This window comes from Terrapene carolina, unplaced genomic scaffold (assembly GCF_002925995.2).
Source record: "Terrapene carolina triunguis isolate 2854851 unplaced genomic scaffold, T_m_triunguis-2.0 Scaffold66, whole genome shotgun sequence".
In the NCBI taxonomy this organism is placed as follows: domain Eukaryota; kingdom Metazoa; phylum Chordata; order Testudines; family Emydidae; genus Terrapene; species Terrapene triunguis.
This window is the reverse complement of record NW_020664417.1, coordinates 84,011,729-84,031,905: the sequence shown is the minus strand read 5'-3', so window position 1 is coordinate 84,031,905 and position 20,177 is coordinate 84,011,729. Positions and strand designations below refer to the sequence as shown.

The 20,177-nt window shown below is 39.9% G+C and overlaps 1 protein-coding gene across 1 annotated transcript in view; it reads left to right on the top strand.

Moving 5' to 3' along the window:
• The window catches only part of DOK7 (docking protein 7), a 92,476-nt gene extending 86,185 nt beyond the window's left edge, over nt 1–6,291 (top strand). Inside the window, exon 11 of the mRNA XM_029910680.1 lies at nt 6,101–6,291. Within this exon, the coding sequence (XP_029766540.1) occupies nt 6,101–6,237 (137 nt within the window). The 3' untranslated portion in view covers nt 6,238–6,291. The remainder of the gene's footprint in view (nt 1–6,100) is intronic.
• The last annotated feature ends 13,886 nt before the right edge of the window (nt 6,292–20,177 follow it).

Here is a 20,177-nt window from a genome sequence, read left to right as displayed (position 1 = left end):
CTCTTTGGCACCTGAGAATAAATCATAAACATCATACATGGAGATTTGGAAGAGTAATTCCCCATTCAGATAAATTCCAGTGAGAATTTTGCATGTAATTCCTTGTACTCAGGACTGACAATTTTCCCTATAAGATCTTCAAGTATTGACATTTTAAGCAATTTTGGGTATGTGAGTTTTAAATCTAGTTTTGATTAAACAAGTTTATAACTTTTAAGTGTTACCACTGTTTCTCCATGCCTATCTAAGGTACTAATCTGGGCCCTATCACTGTGTAGTATCTGAGCACCTCACAATCATTAATGTAGTTGTCTTCACAACACCACTGTGAGGTGCTATTACTGCCATTTGGGGATGGGGAAATGAGGCACAGAGGTCTAGATCTACAAAAGGACTTAGGCCCAAATCCTCAAAGGTATTTAACTCCCATTGAAATCAGGATCTGGCTTTCCATCATTTAACTACCCTGCCACACAGTGGATAACTCAGCCCTGAGTTATGTGCCCAGGCTCCATTTACAATGAATGGGGAGTTCAGTGCTTAAGAATGGGATTCATGGAAGCCAGCACTCTGAGTGGGGAGCTGCCTAAAGTAGCCAGTAAGAAATGCTGAGGAGAGGGGCATTGCCTAAAGCCCCACCCCAAAAAGCTAGTTAAAAACCTAACTCCGGGAGGTGTCTTTCTCCACTTGGGACTCTCAACTATGAGCGCTCTCCTGAAGTTAGGTGCCTAAAGTCAGATCAACCCTTTCTTGGAAATAAACAAAGAGGAGGTGACTCCCACTTGTGCCCAATGCTAGAGCACTCACCTGGGATGTGGGAGACCCAGGTCCAAATCCCCACTCTGTCTGATTTAGAGCAGTGGCTTAAAGATGGGTCTCCTACCTCTCATGTAAGTTCCCTAACCACCAGGCTGTTGGGTATTCAGAAGTGGCTCCTTCTCAATCTCTCCTGTTGATGCTGTTCAGCTTTGTATAAATAAAATATTAATTGAATCAGGGACTGGAACCTGGTGTCGTTCCTCCCAGATGAGTGCCCTAACCACGAGACTATACAGCTGTTCTTGCTCTCTGCTTACTTAGCCATCTAAGTCCCTGTGAGTCAGGGAGCTGCTCCATGCCAGCTGGCGAAGGACACACCATTCCATAACTCACAACAGGCCTGACACACTCATTGCTCCAACAGTGTTGTCATAATCTGTATCTAAAAGGTGTCAGGTAAAGTATCGTATGCAAACCGGTAACACTCTGGTCATTAAGATTATTGCGTGATGTATGTATGGGTGGTGCATAAACAATTAAAAGATATGTGCTGGAAATACATTCTTTAAAGGTGTTTTGCAAACAGGGAATAAGCCTAGCCTGTCCTAGACAAAGGAATGTTGTTTTGCCTCTTTTCCTGTGTCTCCAGGGTAAACTGAGCCAGGTAATACCTCAGGGGACAATGAAAAGTACATCTACATATAAGGTAAACAAAGCCATCAAACTAAACTAGTGGTGGGGGGAAAACCACTTAATGATCATGATGCGGGATGGAGCCTGCACCCGCAGCAAGCCGCCCCTGCTCTTGAAACAGACACAATAGATTTTGGAAAATATAAGCAGAAACACAATGCCATTTTGGCATCCATCACCTAGGGGCCAAAGGGGGAGCAGTGCCGTTTGAGCTGATGAAAAGTGGATCTTCTTGGATCCAGCTGGAACTGACTATAGGTGAGAAATCTACATAGACAAAGATTGTCACTGGTTGAAATCAGGGTGAATAAAAATCAAAGATTTAAAAAAAAATCTGATTTTTTAAAAAAATTTAAATCGGATTTTTTTGATAAAATGCTTTTTGAGGAAAAAACCTATGTAAAGATAGTTTTAATTAAGATATATTATAGCTCAAACATATCTCAACATGGAATAGGGATTATAAATTCTAATTCTATAGTATGAGACAATATATTCATGTAATGTTTAAGAAAAGTCTTGTAAATGAGTTCCAATAGCTCATGAATTAGGGACCCAATCTTATGGGGTTCCAGGGGCTTCAGTGTAGATGATTTAGGTTAATTTTTATATCTATCCAATGGGACTCAGTGCTCAGTCCAGAAGATACCATCAGAGATGCTTAGTTTTTCAGTTCTCAAACTGTGGATTTGTGTCTCCAGAGATAAAATGCTTGTTAACAGCAAAAATGTTTTTGAATAAATAAATAAGATATAGAGGTGAGAAATAACAGACCTCAACCCTATTGTCCCTCTGCAAATTTGTGTACACAGAGTCAATCCCTTACCTCTCTCTAAAAGTGCAAAGTTTCAAAAAGTTCAATGAATAGAAGATTGTTGGGGGAGGAATAGATCTGGACAAGGAGAAGAAGTCTGGAGAGAAATGTGAGAAGGGAGTAGAACAGGCAGTAGAAACAAAAGTGAAACTGTTTGAGCAGCATATTCCAGAAGTCTTGAGGTCTTTCTGAGTGTAGCCTTCATTGATTTGAGATCTACCATACCATTCTCTCACTAGAAGGGAAAACCTATAATGGCAGCAGGCCATACAAGAGACCCAGTTTGGGAATATTTTAATGAAGTTCCTCTACCTGTGGGTAAGACAGTCATGCGTGCAAAATGCAAACAGTGCAACAAAGAAATGCAAAGCCTGGTCGCCTGAATGAAACAACATTATTGAGGAAGCTGCGTTGAAGATGATGAAAGGAACATGTCTGAACATGCAGGATCTTCAGGTTGGTAAACTTTTATTTCATACTTCTTTCTTAAGGACTGCCTGTCTTCCTTCTAGACTATTCTTGAATTCTCATGTTTGAGCAAAAAATATAGTTGTTACTCTATGGTACTATCATTTTAGATGCAGTTGTGATAAAAAATAAATAGCTGAAATAGGCAGATCTTCCTTTTACAATTTCACCTTTGAAGTAGTACTGAGTGTCAGTGAATGCAATGAGTAATACTAAATGAGCAATATGGTAATAATAATTAAATAACTGCATTGACTTATTTTGTTTAGGAGAATCCATCCTCAACATACAGGATTCTGAAGACTATCCACCTTCAAGATCACCATCATTTTCTATAGTTTCAGAGTTATCTGCCAATGATAGTGTTTCATTCACATTATATATGTCACATAGCCACAGAATATCACGTGTACCAAAAAAAAAAAAAAAAAATCTCCATCGTCCAGAAACAACCATAGATAAGTTTGCCCGGTTTGTTTATGCAACAAACTCTCCTTTCCATATGTTTGAGAACCCACACTTTATTAATATGATTCAGTCATTAAGACCAGGATACAGTTCCCCCAACAGAGCAGGTGTCGCAGGCAAATTGCTAGATAAAGTGTATGAAAGAGAATTTGAGCAGTGTGCAAAAGGTCTAGAGGGTGAAAGTGTTAACCTGAGTCTTGATGGGTAGAGCAATGTCCACAATGATCCTGTTGTATGTGCTTGTGTTGCAACAGAAGAAGGGAATGTCTTACAGAAACAACTGATACATCAGGAAATGCACACACAGCAGAATACTTACAAGTAGCAATAAAAGCTATAATAAACTGTGAAAAACAATTCAAACGTCTAGTATGCAGCTTGGTCACAGACAATGCTGCAGATGTATCCAAGATGAGAAGAAATTATTTAGAAGAGAATGAAGAGAGTCCCAAGCTAATATCATACGGTTGCAGTGTTCATTTGATGCACCTCCTAGCCAAAGATTTCAGTGTTCCAGAAATAAAGGCTAATGTTGAAATTGCAAAATACTTCCGTAACAACCCCTTTGCAGCAGCTGCGCTGAAAAAAGTGGGAGGAACCAAGCTAACTCTACCACAAGACGTGTGATGGAACTCAGTAGTGGACTGTTTTGAGCACTATATCAAGAACTGGTCTAATCTGATGACAGTTTGTGAACAAAATCGTGAAAAAATAGATGGCACTGTCACAGCCAAAGTTCTCAACATTGGGCTTAAGAGAAATGTCAAACACATGCTGAGTACCCTGAAGCTTATTTCTGTAGCCTTGAACAAAATGCAGGGAAATAGCTATTTTATTGCTGACGCTGTTGAAATTTAGAAGGAACTGAGTGAGATCTTAAAAAGAGAAGTATGCAATGACAGAGTTAAATTACAAACATTAAAAAAACAAATGGGACAAGCACTGTCTCCAGCTCATTTTCTTGCAAATATTCTCAATACTCGGTACCAGGGTCAAACTGTAACAACTGAAGAAGAGGAGTTGGCTATGACATGGACATCCAGCAATCATCCCTCCATAATGCCAACTATAATAAACTTCAGATCTAAGGGTGAACCATTCAAGAAATATATGTTTGCTGATGAAGTTTTAAAGAAAGTCACACCAGTGAACAGGTGGAAGTCACTTAAGCTTGGAAGTCACTTGGATTCAGAGACTGTTGAAGTGATAATCTCACTTTTAACAGCAGTAGCTTCTTCTGCCAGTGTAGAAAGAATATTTTCTTCCTTTGGACTAATTCATTCCAAATTTAGAAATTGTTTCAGACCTGAAAAAGCAGGAAAGCTTGTTTTTCTTTTCCAGATTATGAACAAATAGGAAAATGAAGGTGAAGTCAACTGAGTTAGCTGCAGAAGCCAATATTTAAAGTTTCTCATGTTGACCTGGCTGACATAGTCGATTTAATTTTTGTTTTTAAAAATATTTCATTTAACTATTTTAGTTAAAAACAGTTTTAACCAAAACAAACCTGATTTTATGTTTAATGTTTAACTAAATTGAAAAAATTCATATGCTTGTTTTGTTAAAATATTATATGTTTGCTGTTGAAGAAAAAAAACCAGAATACATAACGTTGTTGTTTTAGTTAAATAAAACAATTTAAATGTCTGTCTGGTGATGTTCTCCTCCTAATACAGCATAGCAAGAAAATCCTCCAAATATTAATGATTAACCTGTTGAATTGGAGATAGTTCACCTCCCAATGACTTCATAAATATCTGCTTCGATTACCTTTGGTGAATGAAATAACCAAACAATCATTCATTTTCTGATATAGCTGTAAAACTAATCTGAAAAGTTTTCAAAATAAATCACTTAAAAATGTATAGAGTGTACCTTCTAAAAATGAAACCTACATCTATATCTGAGTTGTGAAGAATGCACTTTTATGTAGAAATCCATGGTTAAATCTAGTCTTCCTGACTAGTGATTTAAATCATTATTTAAATAAATTTGATTTAAATCAAATCCACCCTGGTTGAAATTAAGTTTGTCACCAGAAATCATGTTTTGTTTGTTTTTGTTTTATTTCTAACCATGTTTGTCGTCGATTCTTACATATTATCACTTAAATATCTGTTAGTTAATAATAAACTTATTCTTGTTTTATTATAAAACCATCTCAGTGCTGTGTGTTAAACTGAAGGGTGAAGTCCTCAGCTAAACTAACAGGCTGGTGTGGGTTCTGTCTCTTTGGAGGCAGTAAACCTAATAACTTCTGTGAGTATCCAGTGAGAGGGGTTGGACACTGTGGGGGAGATGGTTTTGGGGAGATGTGGGACTGGAAGGGCTGTTGGTGTTGCCCTGCAACCAGGCTGGTGGAAGCCAGGGGGAGGCAACTGTGATGTGAACAGGCTGCTGGTGTCAAGGAACTGAGCCAAAACTGCACAGCACATGGTTACAGGGCAGGCCTGGGTGGTCTGGGTGAAGTCCCAAAGTGCCACAGCCCCTCTTCTCTCCCTGCCATTTCACTTTTGGCTAGCTGAGGCGGCTCCCGACTCAGCTTGTTGGCTCTGAAAAATCCCTTTCTTAGGGGCTTAGCTGTCTCCATGCACAGGAGACAGCTACAGGCAGCTTAGATTACATGGCGTCACCCAACTCAGGATTGAAAATTCCACTAGGTGGCTGTCTGTCTGTGGTGAGGCATTGCTCCCCTCCGTCAAGCGACATCTAAATCCTTTTGAAAATGTGTTTCTAAGTGACTTCCCAACATCACAGAGGAAGTCTGTGGTGGACAAGAATTGAACCCAGGCCTTCCACAGTCCAGGGTGGTGCATTAACCTCTGGACCAGCCTTCCCCAGAAATGTACGATATTATAGTCAACAGTACAGTTGTATTTGTTTTTTTGTTTTTTTCAGGGGGCGGATCAACCAAATATGCACAGATTGACATTGCGGCCACGGAGACAGCCCACAAAGTGGGAACTCAGCACGCTCAATGCCGTGAGGACCGCCTGCAGGAACTTGAACACAAGAAGAAAGGGTCCCAGGAGTGATCTGTTTGGGAAAGAACTTTTTGCTCACTGTAACTTGGTACTAATTTAAATTTCAAATGATTCACATATTTATTATTTAAAACATACTCTTATAAAAGCTGCCCTTGTTTATCATATTTATACCAGACTCATTCCAATATTCTAATTCCTAATTGGAAAATTGGTAGCATGATGTGTGTTTTAAGCTTTGAGTGTAATGTCCAGAAGTTCTCTTCTTTTTCCATATACAGTATATGTAAGTTACTGTTTTCTTTTTCTATAACTCAATAATCCTGGAAGAACGTGGTGCCATATCTCAATGATTACTGATCTGGGGCATTGTATTTAAAGAATTTTGAATGTGTGCAAATAAGGATGTATGTTTGTGGGTGGGTGTGTATGCATACAGTATTGATCTGTGCAAATAGACATATATGTATCCATACACGTGAGTACATAAAAACCACAAAAAATATATTCAGATATTGTTAAGTATCTTACTTAAATATCAAAGAAAGAAAATTCAGCGTTTTAAAACCCTTTTCTACTGGCATATTTTTGTCCAAATACAGGCTCACTTATGCACATGCTTAACTTTACATAGGTGCGTAGTCCTATTGAAGTCAATGGGACTACTCCTGTGCGTCAAGTTATGCATATGTGTAAGTGTTTGCAGTGTCGGGCCATATTTACGACTGTCTAGTTGTGCCTGAAAATCAGAGATTTGAGGCCAACATTTCCAAAATCCACTATTTTTAGGTGCTTTGGTTTTTGGGTGCCCAACTTAAGTAAGAAGCCTTGAGCTTTATTTTCAGAGGCATTGAGTACCTGAACCTCCCACTGACTTTGACTAGACTTGTGGGTGGTCAATACCTTGAAAATCAGGCTCCTGGTTTCTCAAGTTGAGCTGTCCAAAATCAAGGTACCCCAAATTAATAGTCACATTTGAAAATCTGAGCCTGCATTTGTATCTCCAAAACTGTGCCTCAAAAATGAAAGCCAGGATCAAAATCAGTCCATCAGAGTTAAAACTAAAACTGCCATTTATTCATTCCATGCTATGCCTAAATATTGCAGAACCAATGCTATGTAAGATCACACTGTCTTTTGAGACCCGACAATGCATAGGCACAATGGGATGTAATATAGAAATATAGTTTTAGCTATAATTCTGAGATGTCTTGCTTTAGCATAGTTAAAGTGACATTGTATGCTTCAAAACCTTGACCTATTCTTTCTTGCATCAATTTGTAAGTCTGCGGTTTTGTGGTTTGTGTTTTTGTCCTGAGACAAAATGCTATTATTTATTTTTAGTCTATGCCAGAGAACCTACAGTAACAAACCAGAGTGTTTGTACTCTGGAAAAAACAAAATGTTGGCAATGAGTAACATATCAGTTTTGAGCTTTCAAGGATTATCAGAAGCAAGTTAATTAAACAAATACTCTAAGTACTGAAAAATACTTTGACAATATCATTTTAAGTCAGAATCTTAGGAACCAATTCTGCTTGTAGATCCATGCAGTAACTAACATCAATGAGTGAAATTTTTGGACTGAAATGAATTTTACTCACTGACTTCAATCCCTTGTGTCTATTTGAAGGCAATTTTTTTTTGTTTTACATTTAACAATTAGCATTAATAGCTACTGTCATCTTTCATATAGAATTATAGAACCGTAGGACTGGAAGTATAAGTATATACTAATGTGCTATCTCTTTAGGGACAATGATGGGCTATCTTATAACTATGTGTTCACCCAATTTTAAAAATGTTTTTCTTTTTCTTTTTCTGAATGGATAGTTATAATTTATTTTGTAAATTTGTATTGAAAAGAATGATGATATCCTGGACTCTTACTGCTTCTTGGGACCTGTTTCAGTTAGCGCCAATCCTATAAGCCTCCCCCTCCTCCCCATGCATGGGACTGCCAGTGGAGTTGATCAGAGATTTCCTTAGGGAGGGCTTGCAGGATCAAGCCCTTCATTATGTAAATATTTGTATTTAATGTTTACAATGCATATTATTTACTGAAAAGTTTTCTTATGTTTTACTGCGTCACTTTGTAGTTAGTCACTGTTTTTTGAAAAGGTGGCTTTTGACACAGGGCTGGTGTTAAAATACTTGCAATAAATACTAGTGACACGGAAGGCCAATGTTTGGACTTGAGCAGCCTGATCTTCCCTGTCATGTATATAGCAGCAGTCTTGCCAATGCGGAGCTTATGTCATGATACGCTAAGCTGTTTTTTACACATTGCAACATTACCTTAATAAGTGGCAATTCTGTGTCACAACAGCACAGGGCAGAGCTATCATGTAGTGATTCAAAGTCATATCCCCCCAAGGCCCTGATTCTGCACTGGGATCTGCTAGTTTAGATCTCTGCACCCACACAGAATTTGCATTAGTGAATCCTGATGCAGGATTGGGATTGTAATCATTGCAATATCATGACACAGCATGAGGCTACCGGCAGCAGACAATTTGAAGGGGAAGGGTGATGGTATTTCCCTGCTTTGGACAGAGTTCATCACTCTCATCCCAGCCAGGGATGAATGACTCTTACCACCAGTTCATTCAGATATTTCTGATTAGGCAATACATGTATGGTCTTTCAAATGTACCACAGTCCGTCATGGTGAATATATCGTGAATACACCTTACCAGGGAAAGATACACTCTTATAAAGGCCGCATTTCCCTACATGCTCCTCCTCCCCGCAAATTACTCTCTTTGAACACTGCACATTGCAACATGGTTATTTGGGGGCAGAGGGGACACACAACGTTGGAGCCCACAAATTCTTCAGCTACTGCTGCCCTTAAATGATGAGTTACAATGTTAGAGACACAGTCAGGTTAAAATTTATGTGTCTCTGTGTTTTTATAGATATATAGATATATAATAATATTACTAAAGAAAATAGTCCATCCATCCAGAGAGATATGTCTCCTTACTGAGGATTCTAATAGCACCCTATAGGGCTGCATGAAAAATTAAATTTTTAAACCTCTTATTTACTTTTCAATATTCATGCTCTTTGTTTCCTTTTTGCCTTTCAGATAGCTTGGACAATGAAAAGCAGACTACCATTTTTCACTTTTCTATGCGATCAGTCTGTTTTTATATCTGATTTCAGTGTCAGGATCTCATGCAGAAGTGTGATGGGGTACCATTTGGGATGCAGATGCAACATGGCAGTGTAAACTTATTGAAAAGAGAAATCTGTTTCAATTGGAAATACATATAAATCACAGAAACATTTCCATTGGCGTTTCAGTTGATAAAAGCTTGTTTTTAACAAAACATATATTCTGGGCTGAATTTGACCTGGCTGGTATCCCTTTAATATGATTATATGGACTTTCCGATATTGAGAAATTTTGTACAGGGATGAGCAGTAGCTGTTCAAATCTCAATATCTTGGCTATGTTAAAGAAATGGGTTGTTGTTAGTTTTGTTTTTAAACTATCACACAGGCCTTATCTATGTTCTGGACCTACACAAGCTTACTTTAAGAAGGTTTCCTGAGCTACAGCATAGGAGCACACAAAAAATGGGAAGCGTCTAACTTTTAGACTTCCATGAAGGCCAAACTGCTCTTTCTCTCAACAGGTTGCATTACAAAAAAAAAAGTTAGTTTCCAGACTAATACCTTGGTCCCAGTGCCAGACCAAGACATATTTTAAAGGCCAAGCTATAAATCCATGAACAGACTTTTGTTAAATATAGCAGTGCTTCGATCACATACATTCATAGGGGTACACACACACATACCCTTAACAGAAAGAGGGGGGAAGAAGAGAGAGATCTAGACTGCAGTTTGCCAATCAGTTCAGAGCTGTGGCCAAAATACCAAAAACCAATAAATCCCCTTTTCAGATAAATTTGGCATTCTGATTTGTCCTGGGAGAAGTGAAAAGTTTTGGTCTTGATCCTACATTCTTCACACACCCACTGACTTCTGTAGGGCTTGCGGGATCTCATCATGCAGGTGACCTACTCTCCAAAGAGCAAAACAGCACTATGTCTGCTGATCCCTGAAAGAAGTTGTTACTCTTTGGAAGTGCCATCACCACAGTAACAACACATGCCAAAAGTGGGAATTTATGGAGCAATGCTTCTAGGGATGAAGTCAGAGAAAACTGGCTTTAGCTACCTTTCATCAGGTGAAGTATTGTGGGCATAATGGTAGTCAGGCAGATCAGGTAGTCTAGCCAAAATTTGGTCCATCTCTGGTATAGGTATGTTTCACACACATTTATGTGTACTCTGTGTAATACCTCTTTGATTTTGCTAGTCTTACACAGGTAGGATACTTTCAAACAGAACTACTTCAGTGGATTTTATGGCATTGTTTTAAAGCAATGATGTGGCTTTCATTGTCATGTGTGACCCTTCAGGTGAGAGAAGGAATTTCTCTAAACTAAATTGTAGTGCTGTGGCACTGGAGCTAAGATTTGTAAAGGTATTTAGCTGCCTTAAAATGCAAATAGACATCTAGTGGGCTTTTCTAAAGCATGTAGGCACCTAACTTGCTTAGGTCGGTTTGAAATCCCCACTAGTGTCTATCTGCATCTTTAGGCACCTAAATACCTTTGACAGTCTGGCCCTGGGAATCCTCCTCAGCAAATAGCTTGGGCAAATGCTTATGCTTTTCTCTGTAAGACTTAATATAGTTTGGTGGGCTGTACTATTATTGACTTCTCCTTGAGTTACATTGTTTTGTCAGGTCATGAAATGCATGAAGTACAGTAAAATAAGCAGTTTGTTGGTCCATGGAAGCCCTCTTTACCCTTTGCTGAAATGACCATAGCAGGAAGTGAATTGCCAGATAATACCATAGTCTTGCATTTATACAGCATTTTTCATTCAGAAGGATCGCTAGTTGCTACACAACCTGATCCACAAACAGGTCATTTCACACACAACTGAAATGTAGTCAGAGTGGATTGCAACGCAGCATCACTTTAACCTTACCCAGCAATACTATGCAACAGATTAGGGTAAGGAAAAGTAAGAATACCGTACTGAGCTGAAGTTGTAGTTAAGTAGGCAGAATATGACATCCTGGCCAAATGTCAGCTCAAGTAACTGGGATTAACAAAAAGTGCCATGCGATCTTTAATGATCACATGTGTTGATGACCTCAGTAATGCCTTTCTTCTGAAAGATGGAGCTTTGGCAGCACTGTATTCTTTTAAGTTTTGGGTTGTTGATGTTCAGGATTTCATAGATAACTAAAACATCCTTATTTGGACTTTCTTTGAATGGATAGAACATGTCTCACAGGGAAACATAACTAATGGACATTGTAAATTGTAATACAATACACTTTTTATTAAAGCTGTGTGAAATCTTAGAAGAGCCTAACTGCTAAGCAAGCTTACATTTTAATAAAAGTTTAAGGGAGTTCTAATTAGTTTCTTACTGTAACTTCAAAAAATACTTGCTTCTGCTCTGGTGCTGCATAAAGAGAGTCCAGGAAGAATTTTAGTCTGTTATTCTACTGCATATGTGTATGTATTCAATATAAGCATTTTATTAAAATAGTAAGTGACAAATTCTTTGAGGGATAAGCAACAGGGAAGGGGAGATCAGAAGGAAGAGTTAGTAAGTGTGTGAGTAATTTCTTTCTTGGTCAGTACTATATTATATTGTGAAAGCCTCAGAAATGACCAGCATCTGTTATTGTATCCATTCAGCTTTACCCATCTGTGAGCTATATTGGTAATCTGCAGGGGGCGTAAGTTGTACAAAACGTAGTAGATTGCGGTTGTTCTCATCTTTAGTAGGGAGACGTGACCCACTGAGACTACAGGGCCAGTTTGCAATGAACCATATAGATGTGTAGTACACAGGCCCGTGTTTCCCTGTTACAGGAGACAGTAGAACCCTGTGGGCTGCATTTGGCTTTCATGTCACACTTTTACTATGAAGAGGCTGGATCTAGATGCTGTAGGCACAAATTAGAAATATATTAAGAATTAGTATTGGGAGTCTGACAGACAGGCAGGTGGACTGGCAGTGAGGGTCTACACTGGTCAAGAGCAGCACTTAATCTTGTCAAGGAGGAGACCAGGACTAAGAGCAGTGCAGTAGAAATCAGGTGGTACTTAAAAAAACTATAGTATTGTTGTAGAGGAATTTCCAGAGCCACCCAAGCATGCCTGTGAGATGTAGTGTTTGGGACCGTTACGGAAGAATACTATATTTCTTTGTAGACAAAGCCAGGTGGCAATGACCTGAGGTGACTGCATCTTCTGCCCTCGTCAAATGGAAAGTATACTAGAATGTTGATAGAGAGCAGGGGAAAGAGGCACTGGGAATGAAGCGGAATCTCCAAAACAGAAGGATAGACAATTCCCATGCCAGTTCTTGGGTGCCTTAAGAACCCCAAATTAGTCAAAAAGGTATAAAAATATAAATGAAGCTCAGGCTAACTGCAGCAGCTACAACCATGGGTGTGGTGCAGTTAGCAGTCCATTCCACAAATCGTAGCCCAGGCCAGGTCCTATAAAGAGCCTGGACCTGATTCTCCTATCATTCATACCAGTGCAGATCAGGGGGATCTTCCTGGAAATAACCAGCTTTATTGCAGTGTCGTGGGAGAATCTGCTCCCTGTCAGATGACACTAGTCAGCACAGGACATGTTACTAATTCTGGGAGTTGGGGAGAACCAATTCAATCTCACTGTGTCCAGCTGGCTAACTAAAGCTATCTCTGGATTTGTTAGTGTCTCCTCCTGTCTCTTCTCTACCCTGCGGTATACAAGGCTACAGTGATCTGCATCTTGGTGAAAAGTTAGCAAGTTGCTCAGCCTGTAGATGTTTGATACTCTCATGCAGCTGTAAGTTTTTAACCCATTCACATATACTTGAGCATCCTTGGTGCAGATCATGTTCTTTACCCTTAAAGTATTGTCCGTTATTAAGACACAAATATCCTTGTAAATCACTCTGGTTTGCACTGAAATTCAATGGGCTTTGGCCATCTGACTCCCTTGTGTTCTTTCGTAAATCTCTGACTTCAGCTCTAAATATAGGGCAGTTGAGAAAAGGAGGAAAAGTAGCTATAAGAATGCCTCTTGCGAGACAGAACAAAAAACCAAAAACAGCGCCCATCCCAGTTGTAAGGTGATCACTTGGGAGAACTATGTTTTGCAGCCATACAAACTGCACTTCTTTGTAGGGGAAAAATAATGTAGGTATTTTTGTTATGCGTATTGCGAGCTGGTGGCCAATGTGGGAATAGCTATTTACTGTTAGAAGCTCTAAGGCTGTTCTGAGCATACACCAGAGGGTTGTGGAGGTGTGTGAGGAAGTTTTTCAAGGATGGATGCTTCTTTGCTGTCTATGTGAACCTGTTCCGGGGCCTGCTCCAGGCACCAGCAAAGGAAGCAGGTGCTTGGGGCGGCCAATAGAAAGGGGCGGCAGTCCGTCCGTCGTTGGGGCAGCACGTCCGGGTCTTCGGTGGCAATTCGGTAGCGGGTCCTTCAGTGCCTCGCTTCCTCTTCGGCAGCACTTCGGCAGCAGCTCAATTGGTTTTTTTTTCTTTTTTGTTGCCACTTGGGGCAGCAAAAAAGCTGGAGCCGGCCCTGACCTGTACCAGAATAAAAGACCTCCTTTTTCAGTTCTAATTGGCTTTGGGTCTCCAAACACTATTGGCAATGAGGATAAACTAAAAACAACAACCAGCAAGTTCTACATGCTATGTGAATAAGTGAAAACCTTGTTTTTAATTGCAAAGAAAAAAGGCTGCATATGGAAAAATGAAGGAGTATGAAGAAGATCGGGAGGAATGGATTCAGTACCAGAAAAGCCCAGTGCCCTTTGGTGAGCTTGTTAAAGTTGTCATGCACCATCGTAACTCCATGCCATCACAGATTTTGCAGCGTTTTATATTTAACAGTTTCTCCCGACAACCTGGAATGTCCATGGAAGTTTTGGTAGCAGAACTGCATCATTTATCAGAGCACTATTATTTTGGAGCTATATTAAATGCCATGCTGCAGGATAGACGTATCTGTGGTACCAATGATGAAAGAATTCAGAGACATCTGTTGGCAGAGTGCACCTTTAGATTTTAAAATCACCTCTGGAAATAGCACAAGGCATGGAAGTAGATGCACAGCAGGCTTTGGATTTACAGGGAAGCACTAACCAGCATGTAGATAGCCTAAGAGTCATGGGCACCCATGCACAGATTGCCCAGCATTCTACACCAAGCAAATGAATCTTTAAGCACACAGAGGTATCTCCTTAAGAACACACACTATTGCTTTAGATGTGGGGAGAAACAGAGTGCCAAGTTTGCCGGAAACAGGTCATCTTGCAAAAGAGTGCTGTAAAAAATGGACATTTGGAAGGGAAAATGTGGGTCACAAGAAAGAGCCAGAAGCTGAGGACTTAATATATTCCATGTTTAATGTTACCAGCAAAACCCAGAGGGAAAAGCCACCGCGAATGGATGTTACAATTAATGGACAAAGACCAACCAGGGATATGGATACAGGAGCTTCTCTCTCTGTAATCGATGAGGTTTCTTATCACCAGTTGTGGCCAAGGGACGATACACAACAGTTGGGACTAGGAAAGGGGTTAAACCTATTAAAACTTAACTGGGCAGACATCAACCATGTTCACACATTAAGCATAGAAGCACTTCTTGAAACACACTCGGAGCTGTTCAGTGAGGGTCTTGGTACTCAGAAAGGAGTCACTGGCAGAATTTACATGAATCCAGATGCTAAACCATGTTTCTTTAAACCAAGGCCAGTTTCCTATGCCATGTGCCCTAAGGTAGACCAAGAAGTGGATTGATTACAAGCAGCTGGTATTATTGATCCTGTCCAATTCTCAGACTGGGCTGCTCCTTTTGTTCCAGGAGTGAAATCAGATACTGGAATGAAGTCTACAAGGTCAACTGTGTGGCCAAGTTAGCTACATATCTGCACCCCAGGATAGAAGACATGTATGCCACCTTATCTGGGGGGAAAACTTTCACAAAAATCGATTTAAGTAATGTGTACCTCCGGATCCCTCTGGACAACAGATCTAAACCCTGTGTAATGATCAATACTCCTAAAGGGTTGTTTCATTACAACTGCCTCCTATTTCTAGTGTCAGCAACTTTGGGTATTTTTCGAAGGGCAATGGACAATTTATTTCAAGCCATGCCACATGTCTATGTATATCCTGATGATATCTTGATTACAGGGGATCTGAATCAGAACATTTACAAAACTTTAACTGGTCCTGAAAAAATTGGCTGACACAGGTACACGTCTTCTCTTGAGTGTATTTTTCGGGCTGCTGAAGTCATTTACCTGGGACACAAAATTGCTGCAACTAGCTTACTTGCAGTAGAGGAGAAGGTATGGGCCATTACTGAGGCAACATCACCAGAGTCTGTGAATTTAAATCCTTTCTAGGCCTGCTAAACTATTTTAGTAAATTTTTAATCCAGCCTGGCATCTTTATTGGCTCCATTACACAAACTGTTACAGAAAAGGATAAAATCCTCCTGGGGTCAAAAACAAAAAATAGATTTTGCAGAAGCAAAGAAATTGCTAAAGTTATCAAATCTTTTAGTTCATTCTGATAACCAGAAAGAACTAGTACTGTCATGTGATGCTAATCACATGGGGTGGGCGTGGTACTAGCCCACTGAATGTCAGATGGATCTGAGCAGCCCATCAGTTAGGCACAAAGGTCACTAGCTCCAACAGAAAAATATTATTCCCAATTAGAAAAAGAAGTGCTAGCCATGGTTTTGGGGATAAAGAAGTTCCACTCTTATCTATGTGGCAGGCATTTTGTTATACATTCAGACCATAAACTACCGAAAGGTCTGTTTGGTGGGAGCACACCTGTACCTTCTGTGGCATTTGCCAGAGTTCAGATAGGGGCTCTTCTCTTATCAGCTAATGACTACGAGTTTGATTATAAACCCGGGAAAGTACTAGATAATGCAGATGCTCTGAGTAAACTTCCTTTACGGGATAACCCACTCAAAGCACCCCAGCCTGCAGAAACCATCTTCCTTATTGAAGTACTGTCCACTTTCCTAATCAACGCCGCACAGCTAAAAAGAGAGAGATCCATTCTTGTCTCGAGTGCAGAGAATGGTTACAAATGGCTGGACAGAGATGGTAATCGCAGAGCTCCAATCTCATTATTCCCGAAAAGAGTCTTTGTGTCCAGGATGGGTGCTTATTATTAGGGTCCCGTGTGATCGTACCTCTAGTAAGTAGACCGGTGGTGCTAAAGTCATTACATGAAGTGCATCCTGGCATTTTACAAATGAAGCTCGCGTGCAGTAATGTGTGGTGACTGGGAAAGGATCAGGCTATTGAGTGTATGGTTTGCCAAGCCAGCTGCCATTCTCCACTGAAAGTTCCTTTGCACCCATGGGAGCGGCCTCAGTGACCCTGGATGAAGCTTCATGTAGACTATGCTGGTCCATTTATGGGGAAAATTTGTTTTTATAATAACTGATCCTCATTAAAAATGGAGTGAGGCACACGTAATGCCCTTGTCTGCAGCTGAGGCTACCATTGATAAACTTTGCCTTACCTTTTCCATTTTTGGAGTGCCTGAGCCAGTGGGGAGTGACAATGGTACCCAGTTCACTGGTGCTGGATTTCAGGAATTTATTTGAAAAAAATCAGCATTGAACACATTAGAACTACACCATGCCACCCTTCTCCAAATGGCCCAGTAGAGAGGGCGATGCAAATCATAAAAGAGGGTATGAAGAAGATGGCATATTTTTGCAATGGCCTTTGCTGGTTAGCAGGTTGCATCATAGCACATGTGGGACCACTTTCTTGTTGGGTGACTCAGTTACCAAATGTGAGGCATATTCGTAGATATCACGAACAGATTCATCTGCAGTACCATGAGGAGTTACCTATAGAGGATTCTTATTCAGATGTTGAGGTACCAGGTATTACGGAGTCATTAAACTGTCCAACTGCTACATCCAGAAATAGTGAGATTGGTGAGGACCCCATGCCAACGACTACAGCGGACTTGGAAGTTAAGCCTGCAGAGATGATTGTATTATCAGAAAACCTTTCTGCACCTGCTATGGATCAAGGACCACAGGTCTTTCCATGGCACCGTTCCAGAAGATCTTCCAAACCTAGAGACAGACTGGACTGGTAATAGTAAGACAATTGTAGATAATGTTTTCACCCCTCAGTTCACAGAGAGATGAGAAGCAGTGCAGAATAATCCCTTGTAATTGCTCGAGAATTAGGATAGTCTATCTCAGCCTCTTATTTAGGATGTTTTGTTTTGTTGTTGTAAGTTTATTATTACTAATAATTTAAAGGGGGAGGAGTGTAATGTTGTAGGTATTTTTCTTATGCTTATTGCCACCTGGTGGCCAGTTTGAGAATAGCTATTAACTGTTAGAAGCGCTAATGCTGTACTGTATCAAAGGGGTAGCCGTGTAAGTCTGGATCTTTGCTGCTAATGCTGTACTGAGCATGCTCCATTGGGGTGGGGTGGATGTGTGAGGAAATGTTTCAAGTTCGGGGCTACTTAGTCATCTATGTGAACCTGTACCAGAATAAAAGATGTCTTTTTAGGTCTAATCTGTTTTGGATCTCCACACACTACAGGAAAATGGTCAGTCTCTGGCAAGATCTGAAATAATTAACCAGGATTAAGGTTGTCAGAATAGCACCAAACTGAGGCTAGAATAAGCATCAGCTATGACACATGTCTCTTGTATAGATGACAGATTTTACTTGTTTTGGCTTAGAGCAGGGTAACTTGAGTGTTTCAGGGCATATTTAGTTGAGCTGAAGTTATTCAAACTGCTGGAATATGGCTTTCTGACTGTATTAAAGTCAGTCAGACTGGATTTGAGTTTGGTACAGATTGAGATTGGCCATGGTCTTCATAGTCATGCCAAGTTAAGTAGGCCATGGATGCTGGCTCAGAAGCTATTCAGGGGTTGTTGTCAGTCTGGAGAAAGAACTAAACCTCCTGCCAAACTCCAGTGTTGTGGCTATACCATTCTTCCTGGTTAGCGAATACCCTATCTTCTGTCATAGGAGTTGCTGCCAGCCCTAGTGCTCTCTCTCCTATAAAACGGGGAAAAATACCAGATCCTTGACCAGACTCCAGCTGATTGGACTTAAAAAAAACAAACCTTGGAAATTGGTGGGGGCAGGTGGATGAAGGGCAGGACAGATTTCACCCAGCTTCCTCCCTGTCAATGATCTGCTGCTGGATTGGGAGGATCTCCACCTTTGTTTTTAGACTCTTGCTATGAAAGTGGCCTCTTTTAACAAATAGTGGTCCCCATTCCTGCTCTCTCTGTCCGACCTTTGAAATGGAGCAAATGTGAGTTCAAGAAGGAATTTCATGGGCCAACATCTGCGAAGGCTATTTTCATCTTGATTGGGTCTGAAGCGTTTCAGATGCTGCATGGCTTTAAAGCTAGCGATGGGCCTGACCTATAGAAATTGGTTAGGGGTTTGGATTTGAAGCTGGACTCCACTCACATTTGGAGGTGTTTGGATTTGGTGTTCTGGTTCAGTAACATTATAGGGTTGAGGTCCAAGATGTGAAATTTGGATCTGGACCCAAACATCCCAAAAGTTTATTGATTTCAAATACAATGTTTGAGTGCTGACCCATCTCTGTTTAAAAGCAATCATTTAAATATCCCCTTTAAACTTGATTAGCATGGAAACATGACTGCAGAACATTACTTGGTACATATTTCTTTTAATTCAAAGATTTATTTCAAAGTGAGTGCTTGTAGTTCCCTGGGGGGAGACAGCAGATTTAGTCATTTTAGGCCACCCCCGATCATCCCTTTGAGTTTAGACTGTTAGAATTGTATTTAAACTAACCTCTGCAGGTTTCTGGTAAGCAAACTGATGAAGGAACAATGTGTCTATGTTCTACTTTAATATATCTGTCATAAAATTATATGTTTAAATGTTAAGCATTAGTCTGTGGTAATGTTTTCCTATTGGGATAGGTGGTTGTGCATTTGTGATGGGTCGGAATGACCTGTAAATAATAATAATATACACAGATTTGCATATATGAGACTGATCGATTATAGATATGGATATTAATGGAGGTGTGCACTTGGTTTACAAGAGCTACTGTACTGAATATGGCTCACACTTGAAATATTTACTAGGAATAGCACATTTTGATGTGACTATGTATAAGTATGTTCTTGTGCAACAAGGACAGATTTTAATGAATGCTTTATTTCCTACCTATTGGTATTAAGCAAATAAACAAATATACATATTTTTCTACAGACAAATAAGCTATTCCCCAATGATCGCTGCATGATTGTCTTGAAATAGATGTTAACTATGTAATTTATAATGGGAATGTTGATTCTGAGTCTTGATGTTGTTTGTTACAATGAGGTACTGTATACTATAAAATGCAGTCTACGTCTCTTGTAGCTAAACTGCAACTTTCCTGTTTTCTAATGTACAGACTATTCTATTTGTGTTCAAAAGTGAGGTATAACATATTGAGTTTTATTTTATGCCCTTTTTATTTATTTATTCTATCTTACGTAAACAGCATGGGGGACATTTATACTTTTAAAACAGTTTTAGAACTTACACTGTAATACTTGTTGATATTTTCATGTAAAGTAGCTCAGTTGTTTTAAGGCTTAGTTATGCTGGGGTGGACCATACTAGAGAATGAGCGATTTCTTTTTTTTAATTTGAAGAGAAACCCCACAATGATAGCTTTGTGCCTTTCGGGAGGCATCATGTGTGATGACACTGTCCAGCGTACCGAGGCCTTAGTCCTGCAAAGCATTAAGCATGTGCTTAAATGCAAGCACGTAAGCAGTCCCATTGACTTACCTGGTTTATTTTAAGTATCCTGATTTATTTTGTTTTTTTCTTGTATTTAAAGGATTGTGTGTTATTTCCTCCCCTCTCCCCCAAC